The sequence below is a fragment of the Dama dama genome, chromosome 13, assembly GCF_033118175.1.
Source record: "Dama dama isolate Ldn47 chromosome 13, ASM3311817v1, whole genome shotgun sequence".
Classification (NCBI taxonomy): Eukaryota; Metazoa; Chordata; class Mammalia; order Artiodactyla; family Cervidae; genus Dama; species Dama dama.
Window position 1 is genome coordinate 72,014,277 of NC_083693.1, and position 19,851 is coordinate 72,034,127.

At 51.0% G+C, this 19,851-nt stretch overlaps 1 protein-coding gene across 2 annotated transcripts in view; it reads right to left on the reverse strand.

Annotated features, from left to right (window-relative positions):
- Positions 1 to 563: 563 nt before the first annotated feature.
- The window catches only part of WARS1 (tryptophanyl-tRNA synthetase 1), a 28,641-nt gene continuing 9,353 nt past the window's right edge, over positions 564 to 19,851 (reverse strand). For both annotated transcript variants that reach the window (XM_061159426.1, XM_061159425.1), the window contains exons 3-11: positions 17,402 to 17,615; positions 16,162 to 16,270; positions 9,928 to 10,047; positions 8,873 to 9,055; positions 7,952 to 8,052; positions 5,942 to 6,054; positions 5,518 to 5,691; positions 2,902 to 3,042; positions 564 to 1,813 (exon numbers count right to left, since the gene is read on the reverse strand). In XM_061159426.1, coding sequence (XP_061015409.1) covers positions 1,652 to 1,813; positions 2,902 to 3,042; positions 5,518 to 5,691; positions 5,942 to 6,054; positions 7,952 to 8,052; positions 8,873 to 9,055; positions 9,928 to 10,047; positions 16,162 to 16,270; positions 17,402 to 17,615 — 1,317 coding nt within the window. In that variant the 3' untranslated portion in view covers positions 564 to 1,651. The remainder of the gene's footprint in view (positions 1,814 to 2,901; positions 3,043 to 5,517; positions 5,692 to 5,941; positions 6,055 to 7,951; positions 8,053 to 8,872; positions 9,056 to 9,927; positions 10,048 to 16,161; positions 16,271 to 17,401; positions 17,616 to 19,851) is intronic.

Here is a 19,851-nt window from a genome sequence, read left to right on the forward strand (position 1 = left end):
CAGAGGCTGGGCGAGGAGACGGAACGTGCTGCCCGGGTGGGAGCCTCAGGGCCCTCCTGCAGGACAGCCCGTGAGTGGGCACAGCACGAGACAGGGCAGGTCTGTCTGACACGACCTCACGGGGCGGCCTCGCACGAGCTGTCGTGGTCGCTCCTGGGCCTCTGTCTTCCCGCCTGCAGTATGAGGTGGGCGGGCAGCGCAAGCCCGGGGCTCGTCCCCATCCGGCCGGGCCCTTGCTCTGGGACCCCCGTGAATGGCCTGGGGCCACTGTCTACACAGCACCTTTCTGACCACCCCCATGGCCGCCTCCCTCGACCACAAAAAACGTGGACACCTGTTTGCGTTCTCCACTGGCTGTCAGGAACATCCAGTGAGTGTGGGAGCCAGCGCCACGCAGGGCTGAGGGCTAGGAAGGCGCATGCCAGGGCTGTGATCCCATCCCGCACGTGTCCCAAGGGGACCCCTGTGGGCTCAAGGGCATCCACAGAGGGGCAGGCACGGCACGGCCCTGGGCCGGAGGGAGGCCTCTGCTCGCTCTTCAAACCCCAGATAGCACAGCGACATGGGTGGGACCAGAGGAAGTTTATTGTCATGAGAGACCAGAGTAGGGCGCCCAGGAATGGACCCTGTGCCTCCAGAAAGGACAGATACTTGGACCAAGAGCTTTCCCTAAGATAGGTCTTCACTTTTCCAAAACTACAGAGGGTGCTTGATCAAGCAGGCCTCCCACGGACACATGGCCGAGGCCTTGAGGGCTGCTGGGCGCTATCTAGCTACGTCCGCCCGTCTGGGGACACAGGCAGGGCGTGCTCTGTGCAGACAGACCTCCACGCCAGTCAGGTGTCAAAACAAAAGGATCTGCAAAGCAACAGACTGGCCTCAGCATCCGGCTCGGTCAGAATGGAGCAGTCATTGGTTCTCAGGATGGAGTGTCTAGGATTACTCGGTGGACAGAGTGTTAGTTTGCTCAGGGAAAGGAGTGTCACTTCTCGAGCACAGTACATGCGTGGCCTGGAGTTTAGTAAGTAAACTGGGAAGTTTCACCCACAAAGACTCAATTTAGTAAAAATTGGCCCACTCTGGCCAGAAACGTTAAAGGTAGCTTTTAAGCTGTGAGATCTCAGAATTAAGTTTAGCAAAGCCTTTGGCCAGCACTTCCTTTGCAATACTAAGGTGGGAAGGGGGCATGAGCTGAAATGCCTCTTGTGCCCATTAAGCTTCTACATGTTAACGTTTCAAAGCACTTAAAAAAAAGTTTGATGGCAACACCACGTTGATTCCAGGTATGTATACATAGACTGTATATTCCTTTATAGAACAAGTGGAAGCGTGGGTTTGGACGCAGGATGCTTTCCGACAGGGCGCTGTCCTGTGGACCAGAACAGGCTGCTCGGTGGACATCCAGCCCAAGGTGCTGCTTTGTGGGAGAACTCCAGCTGGACTTGTCTGTGTGATCACACGATATTACCTGGCACCCAATTACCCAGAGGGGATGGAATGACATTCAGGGGAAGAAACAGCGTTGAGACAAACAGAATTTACAGACCCGGGCCCATAATTACCATTTGATAGAGCCTAGGGGGAGTGCTGATTCGACTGAGCTGGGATTGCGGGTGAATTACATCTCCGAGGGAACACAGAGAAGGGGGCGTTACTGAAAGTCGTAGAACAGCTTCCGGGGGGTCATGAACTCTTTCACGATCTCATCGGTGACCTCCTTGCGCCGGGCCTGGTGCTCGGCGATCAAGGGCTGCAGGACTTCGATGAGCTCCTGCTTGAGCTCGCCGGTGAGCATGGCCCCGCTCGTGTAGTCCTGGGTGGGGGGAGACAGGCCACGTGAGACGGTACGCACGCCGGGCGCCTCCCTCCCTCGACACCACCCACGCGGAGCCTGGCATGCTGGCCACACAGAAACACAGGGCCTTAAGCCACCCTTTTCTGAAAACGCCTCTGGGCTCTGCGGGCAGCTGTGACTCAGCTGACACATGATGGGGACAACAGGGCTAGCCACCCCACCTGCCCGCCAGGTCAGGGGACTCCAAGACCCGAACCCATGACTGTGCCCTTCAACCTTACTGGCGTCTCTAAAATCTTTGCTGAATCTGTTTTCATGTTCTGATTGTGACAGTAACACGCACTTGTTGAACAAACTCAACAAAGTACCCAAAGCTGACAAAAAGCGGCAAGGAAAGGAAAAAATCCCCTGCAAATTCAGGGCCCAGAGGTTGAGCCCACTGCTAACATCCTGGCATGTTTTCTGTCAGATTTTTTTCTCTGCAGTGTATTTAGACTTCATGGATCTCGCTGCATGGCCAATTTGGGGTCCATCTGCCACTAGCACTGGCCGATCCTCTTACATGATCAAAGCCTCACACCTGCCTAAGAATCCCTCCTGACGATTCTTAGTTAAGGCTTCCTCTGCTGTACAGTCTGTTCTGAACTTTTTGCTATTACCATTTCAACACATTTGCATACAAAGCTCTTTCTTATTCAGGGTTAGTTTCTTGGAAAAGATGCCAAGGACTGGAAATCCTGAGGCAGAGGCTATGAATGCTCCTCGGGCTCTAGGGCTCACTGAGCCCCGGAATTATAATCACTGTAAATACAACACAAACCCCAGGATTGGGTACGTGGGCTGTGTCAGCACCAATGGGGTCTCGTTTTAACTTCTACTTCTCTGGTGACTAGTAGGATTAAACCTTACAGTGTGGATACTACTAGTTTGTATTTTCTCTTTTGGGAACCATCCGTTCACGAGGTTTCCAGGCACGTGGTCATGAACACGACCAACCTACTCAGCTGTGATCTCATCTCAGCTGAGCGCCGGCCCCATGGACCCAGGCCCCGGGAACGTTGGCCACCAAGCCTTCCAGGGCCGGCACGGGCACAGCCCCGCCTTACCTTCCTGATCTGCTCCAGCTTGTCGTCATCCTCCAGGAAGAAGGTCAGGTACATGAAGGACACGTCCACATCACAGTTGCCCCCAAATTGCCGGTGCTCCTCAACGGTGTCCCTGCCTCCGGAGAAGGCGTGCTTGTTGACCTGCACCAGGAGGGGCACACGGATGCTCGCCAGGCGGCCGCCTGTGTGGTGAGGGGAGCCTGCACGCCGCCCCTTCCCACGGAGCTCACTGCAGAGAAGGGGGCTCCACACGGTGGGCGAGCTCTGACCCCTCCCCCGACTCCCAGAGACAGAACAGAATCGGGAAAACCACGCCACCGCCTGTGCAGAAGCTTGGGCAAATGTCCTCACCTGTCCGCAGGCTCACCCAGAGGACAGACACAGCCATCCTGAGTGAAAAGGGCAGGGCCCCTGACGGCACAGTGCAGGGGGCAGAGTGCCCGACCCGGCGAGGCTGCTGCCCCCGCCCCTCCCTGGGGACAGGACGGGAGGCATAGCGACAGGCCCCGGGGAGGCAGAGCCCGAGTGGGCCTGCGGGCAGCGCCCACCTCAAACAGGCACGTCCAGAAACTGAAGACAGACAGGTTCAGAAACTAACAAAGTGGCTTGTAGGATTGAAGATAACCTTAGAGAAGTCAGAGTCAAAAGCGGAGAGAAGAAAAGCCCAAAAGTAGAGACAAAGTCCCTTCAACGTCCTTTTAGTGAGTGTCTGAGAAACCTTCCATGTACAAACACATTTTCTCGCAGGGAGGAGTGCGTAGAGCCAGTGGTCTCAAGGAGACGTCTGGTAAGCCTCCCAGAAGGACTCCAGGCAGATTCCTAACCGGATCGCCTAGGAGAATGTGGGGGCAGAGGCTGGTGGGCAAGGCCTTTCTGGTGGGGGTGCTGAGCGGCTTTGAGAAACACTGGAAGCTCTGACGAGGCCCCTGCTACTCGGCAGCTGCTCAGCGATCCAGGTTGGAACTGAAATCCCAAATCTGGGCTGCACTCTGCAGGTGGTAGCCGCTTGTGTATGTAAGCTCACGTAAGCCTTGCCGCTAGGCTGCCGTTCTGTAGAGCGGCTCCCACTGGACAGTGATACTGACGACCACAGTCCCTTACCAAGAGCAGGTGGGCGGCGGGGCCCTGACTCCAGGCCGCAGGCCCACCTGGGTTACAGCTGGCCCTCTGCGACCTGGCTGTGTGAACGCAGAGAAGCTGCCAGACGCTGTGGGCCTATCTCGTCGCCCAGGCAATGGATGCGGCATCCAGGAGGGTGTGAGGACTCCGTGAGCTCACACAGGTGAGTGTGTGGCAGGTGACCACGCAGTCAGGCCGCAGTGTTCCTAGCACTCTACTCTTACCTCCTGGGAGGGGGCTGGAGCAGATGCCCCCTCTCTGGGCTGAAGATTCTGCTTCTGGAGTTGAAGTGGGGCTTAGGGGTTGGGAACAAGGGCCTGGCCTGACCCTGTCCTGTCTCCCAGGGTGCTTGTGACCCTGGCAGCCAGGGTGGTTCCTGACCCTTGGGTCTCTGCTGGTCCCTGAGTGAAAAGTGTCCCAGAGCCATAAAGGACTTCTTTTATAAGAACTTCTCAGAAAATGAAACGAAATGACTTCTCTGCAAGAGGGAACAGGAGTGTCCTTCCCCTTCTTCTGGATTCCAGGCTCTGGAATTTTTAGCCAGAAGTGAAAGAAAAAGAAAAAGCCGTTTACACCAGCCTCCAACTGAGGCTGGGAAAGCTGGCGGCGGCCACTTCCTGGAGGCCTATCCTGATACTAAGGGCTCCTCATTGTCAACCAGAAAGCGGGACTTTCCCGGAGGGGCAGGGCCTGGACCGACTCCTGGTTGCATCACACACCCCAGATACAGTTTCGGTCCCTCCTGTTGTAATCTTCCAGACCGCGAACACACACACAGTTCCAACTAAAATGTCCACAGCTTTGTGCAACAGTGAGGGGCCTGTACACACACTGGCAGGTCAGAGCCGGGCACCAGAAGTGCGGGCCTGAAAAGTAAGGAATTTCAAACGAATTCCCATTTCTCGCTTCTCTGGTGACTTGAAAAATATTTACTGAGCTCCGGCTGCACGTGGGTTGGGAGCAGCACTCCTGGCCAGGACCCGACTGGCCTGTGGAAGGACGCTTGTCAATCCTGAGTCTCAGCAGGAATGTTCTGGAGAGAACCAGCCCCTACACCCTGGTGCGTAACATGGTGCGTGGGCTGGGAGGGCACCTTTGGTTTCTGGGGGAAACTGGGTCGAGCTGGTCATCCTCGCTGGGCCTCATCGCTCTCATCTTAAAGGGACACACCAGTGAGAATAAAAACCGAAACACAGAGAGAGCGCGTGGTCCAGCTCCTAGAATACAACTGGTGCTTAGAAGTACACTAAATTTTCTCTATTGTTCAGCTGTAACTAAAGAAAATTGCCATGATTTTGTTTTCTGAACAATGCTGGTGAGGAAATCAGAGGTGAAAAAAAAATTCCAAAGTTTTGCCTACATGTAAAGACACAAACACATTCACTTTGTATCTGGGAACGGGGCAGGCTGCCCGGACCCTGGAATTCAGGGTGCCCGTGGTGGCCAAAGGACGGAGCGGTAGTGCATGAGTCTCCTCGAGGCCTGAGCCGTGCTCACCTTGGTCTTGATCTGCTTGGCCGTGTCCGTGAGGAAGATGGAGGAGTTGGGGTCGCTGGCACTCATCTTGGTCTGGGCCCCCTGCAGGGCAGGGAAGAAGGTCGAGTGCAAGAGGGCTGGCTTGGGGTAGCCGATCCTGGGGGCCACATCCCTGGTCATCCTGAAGTACGGGTCCTGTGCAGAGGGAGGGGCAGGGGAGATGAGGGATGCCATCAGCCGGTGGGCACCTCCTGAGTAACTCTGCCCCGCACCACCATCAGACCCTCCTTCCCAACCCGTGAAGAGGGTGAAGACCCCTGTTAACACCCGGCTCTCCTGAGTAACTCTGCCATGCACCACCGTCAGACTCTCTTTCCCACCCCTGAAGCAGGTGAAGACCCCTGCTAACCCCCAGGCTGACGGAACCCCAGCTCTGCCTCCTGACCTGGTCGATGGCACACGGGATGAGGCACTGGACGTCCGTCCGGTCTCGGAAGATCTGAGGGAATGAGTTGCTGAAGGAGGGAGCGGCCTGGATGGCAGGAAAACTGATCTTCCCTGGGAGGGAGGACAAAACATTTTTATACCCGAGACTGGTTCCTGTCTGGAACTGTAGAAGGGATGAACAAAAATGGGCTTTTCTCCCCACTGAAAAAGTAACACTCGTTAAAAAAACCCTGAAACCTACAGAGAAGGATTGTTGGAAGGAAGGAAGAAAAATCTGCAGTCCTAGTTTGTGTCTTTTTCATCCATTTTCCCTCCATTTCAGTGAGATCCTCCTCCGGTCTGTTCTTCACAGGTTCCACTTTGTAATGCTTACCCACGATCTATCTTGTACCTCAGCCATTCTCTACCCACTGGGTGTCCAGGTTTTTCCTCAGTTTTAGTTATTATAAATTATGACATTTTGGGACATAAAACTGTTCTCAATATTTTGGATGCTGCTGCTGTTAACACTGCTATTATATGTGCTCAGACCTGCAGAAGCAGAATTCTGGGGTCAAAGGGCATGGACCTTGGTGTGACCCTTGACAAGTGGAGGCAGGCCAGGCCGGGACGTTTCTGGGATGGCCTGGAGTGGGTCCAGCCTCGAGTCCTCTCTCAGTGACGCTAGCTCCCGGCAGCTGTCTTCTCCCCTCTGCAGAAAGACACCGCTCGTTTCTGGGCTCCTGCCTGTCTCTGGGGGTCCACGTGGCGGCTCCGCTGGCTCATTCCTGGGCTCCTGCCTGTCTTTGGGGGTCCACGCGGCGGCTCTGCTGGGACCAGTGTCTCCTTTACAGCACTGAGCATCCTATTCATGCCCCACGACTCTACAGAGGAAGTGTCACCGCGTCCCCATTTTATGCACGTGGACACCAGCCCGAATCACCGCTGGGTTCCTAGCGCTAGGGCGCAGCTCTGAGAGGCTGAGCCCGGACTCACACCCGGGTCTCGGCAGCACAGAATGTGTGGCTACTTGCCGCAGCCCCATCTCCGCACTGGCTCAGGGCAGTTCCAGAGACATCTCCCCATTCGCTGCCTGGATTCCCAGGATTAAAACACCGTTTCAAAGCAGAAAAAAGTATAAACAACACCCCCCGCCCCCCGCCCAAATCCATTTCAAAAGCACAGGGTTTATGCCTCAAGTGTCAGGAATGAATCTGACGGAGGCATCAAAGGGTCCTGCTCATGGGAAAAGCCTCCCAGCAGGGCCTCTGGGGCGTTTCTCTTCCAACAGGCCCCCCAGCCGGGCCCCGGACGTGCCCCCTCCAGTGGGGCATGCCTGGCACAGGCGCCCACAGGTACATCCTGGGAGCTCCATGCTGGCAGCTACTGGGCCAGGGGCTGGCGCCTAAAATAAACGGAGGGGTCAGGAGACCCAGCCAGTAGTCTCAGGATTGACTCTTAGCTCACGGGGCTGAGAGTCTAAAGAAGATGGTCACTGCATCTGAAAGGGGTGCAGAAACATGGGAAAGGGAGGTCAGTGTGCACAGAGACCTGTCTGCTGGGCACTGGGCCTGGCAGGAGAGCGAGGCAGGCAGGCGCGCAGGATGGCTCCTCCTGGAGGTGGGGAGTGAGGTCCAGGGAGATAATGATGGCCAGTTCCAGCCACAGAGCAGCCCTCCTGCAACCCAGGCCCCACCAAGGCCTCCACACCAACAGGGTTCTCGGAACAGGTGGAGGATCAAAGTCATCCATAGCCTCCTTTTCCTTCTAAACCTTAAAATGGACGAGGCAGGAAAGGGACAGAGTGTGACCTGAGGGGACACTCCACGGGGCCCAGAAAAAGGGCCAAATGCATCACAGCAGCTCCTTACATTCTGGGAAAACCCATCTTTTTAAAGAGACAAACTGCAAACGCTACCACCCCAGAGACAGCGCGGCCACGCGCAGGCTCCTGGCACGCCCACCCCCTCCTCCTGCGCGCGGCTCCTCTCTGAGGGGCCAGCGGGAGCTGTGGGCAGTGGCGGCTTACCAATGCAGTCGCTGTCGTTGAAGCCGAAAATGCCTTTCACTTGGTTGAAGGTGACGTGCTTCTGGATCTTCACCACGTTCTTGTAGAAGCCTGGGCTCATCCTGTGAAGGTCAGAGTCAAATCCAGAACTGGAGGGTGGTGGCCGAGGGCAAAGCAGCAGACAGCACAGGCCTGCCAGCCACATGCAGGCCGGGTCGGCTGGGGAAGAAGGTGCTCTGACGCCCCCTGTGGGCAGAGACGCCCGCGGCAGGCGAGCAGACATTACCCCTGCCCGTGGAAGGAAGTCCGCTCGAAGCTGAGCAGCACAGGAGGCAGCAGCACTGCCGATGCAAACTCAGGGGCTCACACGAGGGGTGTCAGCTCTGCCAGGATCGCTGGCTGAACCTGTGGGGCTTCAAGTCTGGGGGCTCCAGGGAAGCTTATCTGTTGGGACGGACTGTGTGCTTTGTTGTGGGAGATTACTGCTGACCCTGGAACAACACGGGTCCACCCATGTGGGCTACTTTTCAGTACTGCGGTGCTGCACTGGCTTGGCTGGTTGAGTCTGCGGATGTGGGGAAACCATGGCTAGAGAGAGCCAGTGGTGGGTTAAAAGCAGATTAACCTTCTCATCACTCAGGGTATTTGCAACTTGCGGCCGGCCAGAGTATCTGGGTATGACCTGATGGGCCCCGGAAGGAGGGTTTGTCTCTGTGAGCTGCTCTGGCCTGCATCTGGCCATTGCTACCCCCTCCACAAGCTGAGGATGGAAGTCTTAGCTGTCAATAAACCAGGAAACCAGACGATAACGTTCAATAAAGGAAGAAAACACCTTCCAGACCTCAAGATGCTTCAGATGTTTCTGAAGCAGCCCTGGCCGCGATGGCCTGTCTACAGCCTGCGTTCACTCATTTAAAAGGCGGCCGGGCATTCTCTCCTTACCCCATGTAGTCAAGGTCAGAGAAGATGAATGTCTTCTTGATGTCAAAGCCGCACGCAATGATGTCCTTGGCATTCTCCACGGCGTAGCCATAGGCCTGCTCCAGGGTCAGGTCCTTCCACAGGTACTTCTCGTCATCGGTCATTTGGATGACCAAGGGCACGTTGAACACATCCTGCAGCCACCTTGGAGACACGGGGGAGAGGGGCCCACACCTTATTTCTCTGCAGAGAAACACTGTTGCGCCTCTGAAACCGCGGCTCTTGCTAACAGTACATGTCTAAACTGCCCTGCCCAGGAAATCGCACCGCCGACCACACTGTGACCTCGGCCCCCGTCAACAGGAACCCACGGAGCGTGACTGTGTGTACTGTGTGCACCTCCCTGTGAACAAGGGCTGTGCTGTGCGTGTGCTCAGTCGCGTCCGACTCTGTGACCCCGTGGACTGCAGCCCGCCAAGCTCCCCTGTCCATGGGATTCTCCAGGCAAGAACACTGGCGTGGTTGCCATGCCCTCCTCCAGGGGATTGTCCCGACCCAGGGATCGAACCCAGGTCTCCCACATTGCAGGCTACCACCATTTATTAGCCTGGAGGGCGATGCATGTCGGCTCCGAGCTGGCCGCTCTGCACACTCTGCTCTGAAGTCTTACAGGGACGGGAGGAGGGGGGTACTCTGGCAGAAGTGGAAACTAAGGCCCAGAGAGGTAACTCTTCCATGGTCACCCGCACAGAGAAGGGAGGACACAGGTCCGCTGACTCCACACAGTGCTCTCCCCACCACCCAATCCTGCCAAAGTGACCCCAGGGACAGGGCGGGGAGAAGCCACGAGGGCACCAGTTCCCCGAGACCTTGGCTGATCAGGCAGACGTGAGCTGGTACTGCCTCCTCGGCTCTACCCAGAGTCTGTGATTAACATTTCTTTCCCTTTTTAAAAAAATAATAATACTAATAATACATTTATTGCCTATAACTGGCAGATATATTGCTGGTTTGTTCTCTCCATGTTTCAAAACTCACTGACACGGGTGAGCACAGTCCCGCGCTGCAACACTTACTTGGTGAAGATGAATGGGATGAGGTGACCCACGTGCATGGCTTCGGAAGAGGGGCCCCTGCCCGTGTACAGATAGAATGGCTTCTTGTTTTCATAGGCATCCAGAATCTGATGCATGTCTCTAAAGGACACAGGGGACAAGAAAACGGTGAGGTGTTCTGAGAGAAGAGTCAGGGTGTGAATGCGCAATTGGAAATGAAAGCCAGACAGGACACTCCAGTCACTAGAGCTTGTTACCCTTTCTGTTCCTGCTGTAAGGATGATAGGAAACTGCTTCTGAACGGTTCCTCCTGTGCCCGCTGTCAAAGCATAAGCCGTGCAGGTTGGGAACAATGTGTCTAAAGGCTGGATGTGGCTGGGCAGCCACTGGACCTCTTTTGGAATCTTTCCAAATTTCGATGTTGACGTACTGTCTGCTTCACATGCTTTCCTGGGAGTGACACCAGGCCGACACCACCCAGTCCTTATTGAGAACCACGCAGCCCCAACTCTGCTGGCTCAGGAGGGGGCAATCGCAGGGCTCCCCACAGTCCGGACTCAGTGGGGGATGTCCCCAGCTGGAGATCTGCTTTGGGTTCCCTCCGCCACATGGGACTAGAGGTCTCCATCTGGGGAGTTACCGTGTAGTCATCTGCCCTCCCTGAGGACTGGGGCCCACACACAGTGCACACGAAGGGGCCTCCCGCCTGGCGGGCATCACAGTCACCTGACTGGCCATCTCTACATCACACCTGCCCACACCCCACCTTCCTAGCCTCTGATCCAGCGGGTCCAGGGTGGTGTTTGGGAGTCTGTATCGTTAGTGTGCCAAATAAAAGAGGACTGGCTCCCTTTCCCAGAGGCCTGGGTAGGAGAACCCAGACAAGACTATTCTGAAAGTGACTTCTCCTTCTACTCCTGACCAGGGGTTAGCGGCGCTTATCTGTGGGCTGACAGGATTAGGGCTATTCTGGATTTTTTTTGTACTTAGCTTTGATTTTCCCCCCAAGGAATGGTGACACAGTGCTTCTGAAATAAGGAAAGAATGAAAATGGTTGAGTTTGGAAGAAAGAGAGTTATTTTCGGGTTCTAACAAATCAAACTTTTATCGGCTTACGGAAGAAAAAAAGAGTGCGGCTATCACTCGAGCTGCTGTGGATGCTTTTGCAGGAAGCCTCTGAGCACTCGAGGTGCTGTCCCGAGGGCAGGGCACTGGCTAGGCGCCCTCGTGGAGCTCAGGTTTGTGAAGGCAGATCCCAGCAGGGACCCCTCGGCTCCGAGGGAGTCTAGTCACCTGCTGGTGCTGCTGCCCGACAGTGCACAGTGGATCTCATCAAGTCCCTAAGGAGGAGAGTAAAAAAGCTGGCTTAAAACTCAACATTCAAAAAACGAAGATCATGGCATCTGGTTCCATCACTTCATGGCAAATAGACGGAGAAAAAAATGGAAACAGTGACAGATTTTGTTTTCTTGGGCTCCAAAATAACTGAGGACAGTGACGGCAGCCGTGAAATTAAAAGATGCTTCTTGGAAGAAAAAATATGACAAACCTAGATAGTGTATTAAAAAGCAGAGACATCACTTTGCTGACAAAGGTCTGCAGCTATAGTCAAAGCTATGGTTTTCCCAGTAGTCATGTACAGATGTGAGAGATGGACTATAAAGAAGGCTGAGTGTGGAAAAATTGATACTTTCTAACCGTGGTGCTGGAGAAGACTCTTGAGAGTCCTTTGGACAGCTAGGAGATCAAACCAGTCAATCTTAAAAGAAATCAACCCTGAACATTCATTGGAAGGACTGATGCTGAAGCTCCCATACTTTGGCCACCTGATGAGAAGCGCCAACTCATTGGAAAAGACCCTGATGCTGGGAAAGATTGAGGGCAGGAGGAGAAGGGGGTGGCAGAGGATGAGATGGTTGGATAGAATCATTGACTTAATGGACGTGACTATGAGCAAATTCAGGGACATGGTGAAGGACAGGGGAGCCTGGTGTGCTGCAGTCCATGGAGTCACAAAGAGTGGACTTAGTGACTGAACAACGAACAACTTACAAGAATAAAAAGGACTGTAAGTGAATAATATGAACTGCATGCCAGTGTGTGAGATGACTTTGAAGAACCAGACAAAATTCTTAGAGAAACAAACTACTAAAACTGACTCAAGAAGAAACAGAAAATCTGAACAGATCCAGAGCAAGCAAAGAAATTAAACTAGTAATAAAAAAAAGTCTCAAAGAGAAAAGCCTAAAGTCAGATGGCTTCACTAGAGGATTCTATCAAATTTTCAAGAGAATTAACAACAGTCCTTCACAAACTTCCAAAAAAATCAAAGAGGGAATACCTCTCAATGCATTCTATGAAGCCAGTATTATTTTGATACCCAAAGTAAAGACATCAAAAGAAAACTACAGACCAATGTCCCTTATATAGTTAAATCTTCAAATTTATATTTTTGAATTTTTTTAAATAAGAATAAATGAACTCAGCAAAGTTGCAGGATGTAGGATCAAACAAAAATCAGTTGTATTTCTATACAGTAGTGCAATATTGTGGTTAATAATCAGAAACATAAAAAAAAAAAAAAAAGAAAGAAACAACATATATTTGGTCTTTGTTCTAGCCTATATCAGGCACAGAGTTCCTTAAACCATTGTGGGAATTTCCTAAGCGATAAGAATGATAGAGTGTTATTCACATAAAAAGCTCCCCTTTCAACTACATCAAAGTTTATGTCATTTAAGTGACTTTAGGAAAGTCCCTGGATGCCCTAAGGAAGGGGGCTGGTTGCCGGGGAACCAGCTCTGATTACAGGGTTAGAACTTTCAGCTCCCAACCCCTGCCCCTCTTTCTGGGGAGGGAAGAGGGGCTGGATATTGAGTTTAACCACCAATGGCCAGTGATATAAATAATCTGTGTAATGAAGGCTCTACAAAAACCCAAAGGATAGTGTCAGAGAGTTTCTGGGTTGGTGAGCACATGGAGACACAGGGGGCACGGTGCCCAGGGAGGGGGCAGGGAGCTCTGAGCTCCCCCACATGCCTCCTCCAATCTGGCTCCTCCAGACTTACACCCTTTATAATAAACTGGCCATCTAGTGAGTAAAATGTTTTCCTGACTTATATGAGATGCTTGAGCAAATTAATTCCAGATCAGTTGTGGGATTTAAGGCATAGGTAAGAACCTTGACTCTGATTTGTGTCTGAAGTAGGGGGTTGGGGGGGGCAGTCGTATGGGACTGAGCCCTGAACCCGTGGGACTGGACTGGACACTATCTCCAGGTCGACAGTGTCAGAATCGATTTAAACTGTAAGAGACCCAGCTTATGCTGCAGAACCCCGATGGGTGAAAACCAACCCCCTGATGTGTGAAAACGCTACCTCTCTGGTGTCAGCAGTGAAGCAGAGCTGCAGTGAGGCTGAGCTAGAGGAGACACGCAGGGGCACACTTCCCCTTCAGAAACAGCAGTGAAACGTCCAGAAAGGAAATTCAGAAAATGTTCAAGAGCACCGGAAAGAACAAAACCTAAGGAATAAACCTAACAAATGAAGTGCAAGGCTTGTCCACTGAAAACTATAAAACACTGTATGAAGAAACCAAAGTGATGAGGGGAAAGATGTTCTCTGTGCACAGACCGGAAGCTTAGTATTCCATCTTAGATGCCATCTTAGGATGCATTTCTCTCCAAACTGACCTACACACGCAGTGCAATCTCTGTCAACACCCTGGCTGTCCTCTTTGTACAGAAATTAGCAAGCTGATTCTAAAATCCACCTGGAATGCAAGGGACCTAGAACGGGCAAAATAATCTTGAGAAGAACAAAGCTGGAGGACTCACATTTTCCAAAGCCACAGTCATCAAGACTACATTTAATAAATTTAAATATAGTATATTTAAGTATATATATTTAAGAAATATTTAAGAAATCCTTAAATATATGGTCAATTGATTTTCAACTAGGGTGTCAAGAAAATTCAACAACAATTTCCAAAAAGTGGGGCTGGGACAACTGGATATTCACATGCAAAAGACGGAAGCTGTATCCTCCCTCATACACATACAAATATTAACTAAACATGGATCAGAGACCCCAGTGTAAGAGCTAAAATAATACCACTCTTAGAGGAAAACACAGCTGGATATGTTCATGACCTTGAATTAGGCAACGGTTTCTCAGATATGACACCAAGCAACTGAAACCAAACCAAACCAAACAGGAGTTCATCAAAATTAAAATATTCTAAGGACATTGTAAATAAAGAGCTGATAGCTGATATTTGCAAATCAAGTATTGATAAGAAACTATTATCCAGAGCATATAAAGAACTATTATAATCCAATAAAAAGATAAATAACCCAATTAAAAAGTTGGCAAAGGATCAGAACAGACATTTCTCTAAAGAATATATAAAAACAGCCAGTAAGCACATGAAAAGATGCTCAAGATCATTAGTCATTATAAAATACAAATCAAACCCATAATGAAATACCCCCTCACGATTACTAGCATGGTCACAGAAAAACACAAACTGGAAAAGAACAACAAACATTAGCAAGGATGTGGAGAAACTGGAATCCTTGTTTGCACCTTGCTGGTGGGAATGCAAGATGATGCAGTTACTGTGAAAAACACTTTGGCAATTCCAAAAAAATGTTAAATGGTTACCTTAGGACCCAGCAACCCCACTCCCAGGTATACTCTCAATAGAAATGAGACCCTGTACACAGACACTCGGAGCAGTACTAGTGCTAACCCCAAAGGGAAAACCCCCCAAATGCCCACCAGCTGTCAAACGGGGGTGCATCCATCCAATAGTTCTCAGGCATAAAAAGGAATGAAGTGTGACACATGCTGTATCCCAGGCAAATGCAGAGACATGGAAAGATGATTACTGGCAGCCATGGTGCGGCTGAGGATGGTGGGGGGATGCGGGGTGACTGCTACTGAGTAGAGGGCTACTTTTTGGGGTGATGAAAATGTAAGGAGCCAGACAGTTGTGATGGCTGCACAACCCTGTGAGCAGACCCAAAGCCCCGCCGCACCAGGTCCTCTGTGAGGGCGAGCCCCGCGCCGTGTGAGCTACATCTCAGCTCAGGGAAAGCTGCGAGCGCATCACCACACCAGGTCCTCTGTGAGGGCGAGCCCCGCGCCGTGTGAGCTACATCTCAGCTCAGGGAAAGCCTGTGAGTGCATTCTGCCCAGAAAGAGGGCTGAGTGGGGGCCTCTTCTCTCCAGGCAGAATTTAAAGTGCTGGGCGTGCTGTGTAACACAGGGAGCTCAACCTGGTGCTCTATGATGACCTAGAGGGTGGGGCGGGAGGGACGTTCAGGAGGCAGGGGACACATGTACTTGTGGCTGATTCACAATGTCATATGGCGTGCTAAGTCGCTTTAGTCGAGTCCAACTCTTTGTGACCCCACGGACTGTAGCCTGCCTGGCTCCATCCATAGGATTCCCCAGATAAGAATACTGGTGTGGGGTGCCATTTCCTCCTCCAGGGGATCTTCCCGACCCAGAAATCGAACTCGTGTCTCTTATATCTCCGGCACTGGCAGGCAGGTTCTTTAGCACTAGCACCACCAAAACCAATAAAACATTGTAACCCAATTATCCTCCAATTAAAAAAATAAAATCAAATGTTCGGCAGAGGGCCGAGTTCTGTGTGTGCTCTCTGTAACCCTGGGGTAGGCAGAACAAAACAACCCTGCCTTGGACTATACGCTCCAAGATCTCTTGAACCCAACCAGAGGCGGTGTGTGGGGTGGGAGAGGCAGGAGCTGGCTCCGAACCTGCCCATTCTCTGATGTTATCTGCGTGGAATTTATGGTCTCAGGTAGGGATACTCTGTGCCCTGTTCCCTCTTCTAGTTTCTCTCTGGACATGATTTATGAGCAGGCCAGTACAATAGGAGGAAGGCATATGTAACTTCAGGAAGCCTCCTGCTTATCTCACGGGAAATGCTGAACCTGGACACATTAATCTCTTTTGTTTTGTGACATGCTATGGTTTATAGCACACAATCTGGCATGAATCTCATCTGGTGAGTACTTGACCTCCACCTTGTGAGACGGGCAGTTTACAAATGAATAAACTAAGGGCCAGAGGTGAAGGGACAGGTGTGATCCCACAGCCAGTAACTGGGAGGACAGGAGGCAGGACTTGTGGTTTGAGGGCCCAGCATCCTGACTGCTTCCTTCTCTAAGAGAAGAGGACGGCGGGGGGCGGGGGGGAGGTCCTGCAGTGAGAAGCCCCTGACCTGTGTGAGAAGAAGATTCCCCTGCGCAGGAAGCGGTGTGGTCTCTGGCCCGTGACTCTTTCTATTCGGTTTACCAGCTCCTTGTCAATTTTACTGCTTCCGAATCGAACTGGAAGAAAAGAAGAGAGGCCGAACTTAGGTGGTGGGAGGCTTGGGGATGCTGCAGAGATGACAGGGATCACGATCACGCACCTTCTCAGTAGACCCAGGCCTCTTGGGGCTGCTGGCTCTAGTCCCTTCCATCAGTCCAGAGCAGAGGTCATGGCCAGCAGAAAAGAAAATAAATGCAGGGCTAAAGACTCTCTGGTCTGGGACTGGATTCTGATGGGAAACAGATCCAGAATGCAGCCTAGTGAGGAACTCTAGATAACCCGCCCCCCTCCCCCCACCTGCCTCCTACACACAGCTGCTTATTACTTATTGCAGTATAATTCATATATGTTTGCAACCATCATTTTAGAGAGTCTATAACCAAATTAATGTCTGTCTTCCAGCTAGTTTTCTCTCCCTGATGGTCTAAACATAAATCATGGAAAATGGCTTAGACTCAGATGAGAGCACTTTAGTTCTGTTTCTTCTTCGACAGCCACCAATGATCTCAGAGCAAGGATCCTCCAGAGCAGGAAGCCCTCCAGGGCAGAGCTGGGCAGTGAGGACATGCCACCTGTGAGAAGGCTTCCTTCTTATGCAATCCATGCCTAAATTGTACCCACTCAGTGAAAGACAATTTAAACCACTGCGAAAATACTCGGTGTGACGGACTTTCCCTAAGCTTTGAATTGCTCAGGAAGAGGAAAAAGTGAACACCAAGCTGTTTGTGCTATGCTTGGTCGCTCGGTCGTGTCCGGCTCTTTGTGACCCCATGGACTATAGCCCACAAGGCTCCTCTGTCCGTGGGGTTCTCCAGGCAAGAATGCTGGAGTGGGTAGCCATTCCCTTCTCCAGAGGATCTTTCCCATCCAGGAATTGAACCCAGGTCTCCTGCATTGGCAGGTGGATTCTTTACCGTCTGAGCCACCAGGGAAGCCCACTAAGCTGTCTACTATAGATTATTATTTCAAAACATATTTTATATTGTCACGTTAATTAAATAAACCTCTGGGAATATAATGGACCACCAAAAGATTTAAGGGTCTTTCTTCCCTTGGCATTGAAGTTTGACTGGATTTATGATTAATTCAACTTAGAAAACATCAATAACATCACTTCTAAAAGTTGAGGCTTTTTCCCATAAACGTACCAATGAGCTTGTCGTAGTCAATGCCTTTGGCACTGCTTGTCTGCACTGTCCAGGGGTCCACAAAGTCCTCATCTGCGTCAGTGGCAGCCAGGCCCTCACCACTCTCGGGTGCTGGGTCCCCCGGAGGACAGTCCACGTTGTAATCCTCCCCTGTGGCAGCTTTGTAGCTCGTTTTTAGGGATAACAACATCTTCACTGCCGAATCAATTTCATCCTGTACAAAGGCATTAAGGGTGAAGGTGGAAAATATTAACAACCACTAGCATTTGCTGAACGTTACTGCTACTGGGTGGCAGGTGGTGTGCTAAATGCTCTCACACACGTTATTTCATTTACTCTTACAATAATCCTAAGAGGACAGCAGTGTTGTCACTGGCCTTTTCCGGTTGAAGAGTCTGAGACTCAGAGATGTGAAGGAGCTTGCCCATGCACAAACAGCAAGTCGTGGCCTGAATGTATTTTATTTTTATCTGGGGGTCAAGTGTCATGGGTTCCTACCACAAACACTACAGGCTGTGTGTAGCGACACAATTTGTACCATTTGTTTATGACAGAGTTAATGTGGCAAATATTACTTAAACTTTACTGATGCCAGTGAACATGTGTGACAAGCTCCATTAATCAATTATGGTGAGTTCTGCACTGGAACTTGTTTTTACAATCCACACAGGTTGAGATGAATATTTACGGAAACTTCAACAACAATGCAACCAGATAGTAACAGCAACTCAAACAGGCATTGTGAAAACAGATAAGGGCAAGGAAAAAAATATAGACTTTCAGAACATAATGGGGGATTCACTGGGAAGCAGTTATACTACAGCATTTTGGAGTCTTATCCAGCTGTCCAAAGCGTTTGCATATTTAGTGTTTTAAAGTGAGTATAAGAAGAAAAACAAAAAACAAACATAAAGTGTATCTGTGGGTACGCTGGAAACCTACTGAAGATTTCCTCTTGCAGGAGCCCACACTAGCTACCCCTGGAAGCCTGGCATTTAAAAGAGCAAACCTAATTAAGCAGATTAGTCACGCTATGCCCTAAAGCTCTACTCCCATAATTGGCCTTGCTGGATTTGATCGCAAACAAAGAATATACACAGTCCAACTTGCTTGCCAAGGGAAATACAAACACTTCCATTTAGACTTTATACATAACGTGCTATAAGCTGGGCTTCCCAGTGGAGGAATAATGCAGTCCCAGACTGCACTCAAGAGAGCCCCTCCATCAGGTACATCTGGGCCACAGAGGGCTGTTACTGTGGGGTGATTTCAGGTGCAGGTTTGTGTTTCAAACTCTGAACCCATCTGGAATTTGTCATTTAAATGAGTCAGAGTGTGCAATCAGTAGCCCCACCGATACAGCTCATGCTAGAGGCTGGGTGCTGGCCCACCTTAGGCAGGCAGGCGTGTTCTCCTCCCCTCATTCGGCGTTCCTAGGCTGAGTGCTTGCAGCAGAATACAGGCTTTGAGAGCACGATCTATTTCTCTGTGATCTATTATCTGAGGAAGAAGTACCCTGCTGTCACCACCCTTTAGTCCCCAGCGGTGTGACAGTTCATACTCTATCTGGCCTAACCCAGCTTCCAACTGGGTGGCTCTTTGAGAGTTGAACATCTAACCAGAGTCCCAAATCAAAGACTGTCTGTCATCTGGAATGGGACTGAAGAGACAAGCAGGCTCCCTTGTCTGTTTTCCTGTTCTCAATCTAACACGGATCTGGACGTTGAAACAGATTTTAAAAGTTGATGTTCTGAAAAAAGCCAGACATGTAAGACTCTATATACACTATGGGTGATTATATACAGTTCCTGCACAGGAATTCTCCGTGGAAGGAGAGGGAAGAAGAGGCCTCTCTCAGGAGGAAAAAGGTGAGGAGCAGAAGGGCCCAAGATGGTTTCTGGGCTGTGTCTCCATTGGAATGCTGGTTACACAGGTTTGGTCATCTTGTGAAAATTCAGTGAGCTGTCTGTTTGTGATCTCCGCATTTCTCTGAATGAATGGTGTATTCCAATTTTAAAAGTTTATTTAAACTGAAAGGAAAAGAAAAAGGGCTCTGTTCCCTATCTTCAGCACCATGATCCAGTGTCATCTCTCGAATCCTGCTCAAACTGTCTTCCCGTCAGAGCCCCCAGATTCCAACCTGTCCTCCAGGAGAACCTCTACTAAGCTACTACTTCTGAAAGCCATGGGCGTTCTTCTCTTGGTACACGGAGCAGAAAGAACACCGAAGGCCATGACCTGGACGGTGCAAAGACCGCGGAGGAAGAGCCCAAGGCACCTTCACTGGACCAGCCGTCCCCGAGTGGCTCACTATTTCGCCTAAAGTGAATTTGTAAAACATCAGGTACTTCTAGTATAATACATTGATACAAATTTACTTCACTTAACTCTAGTTTCATCAAGTAACCTCTGCTGTCTCTTGTTGAGTGCCATCTGACTTAGCATTAGTC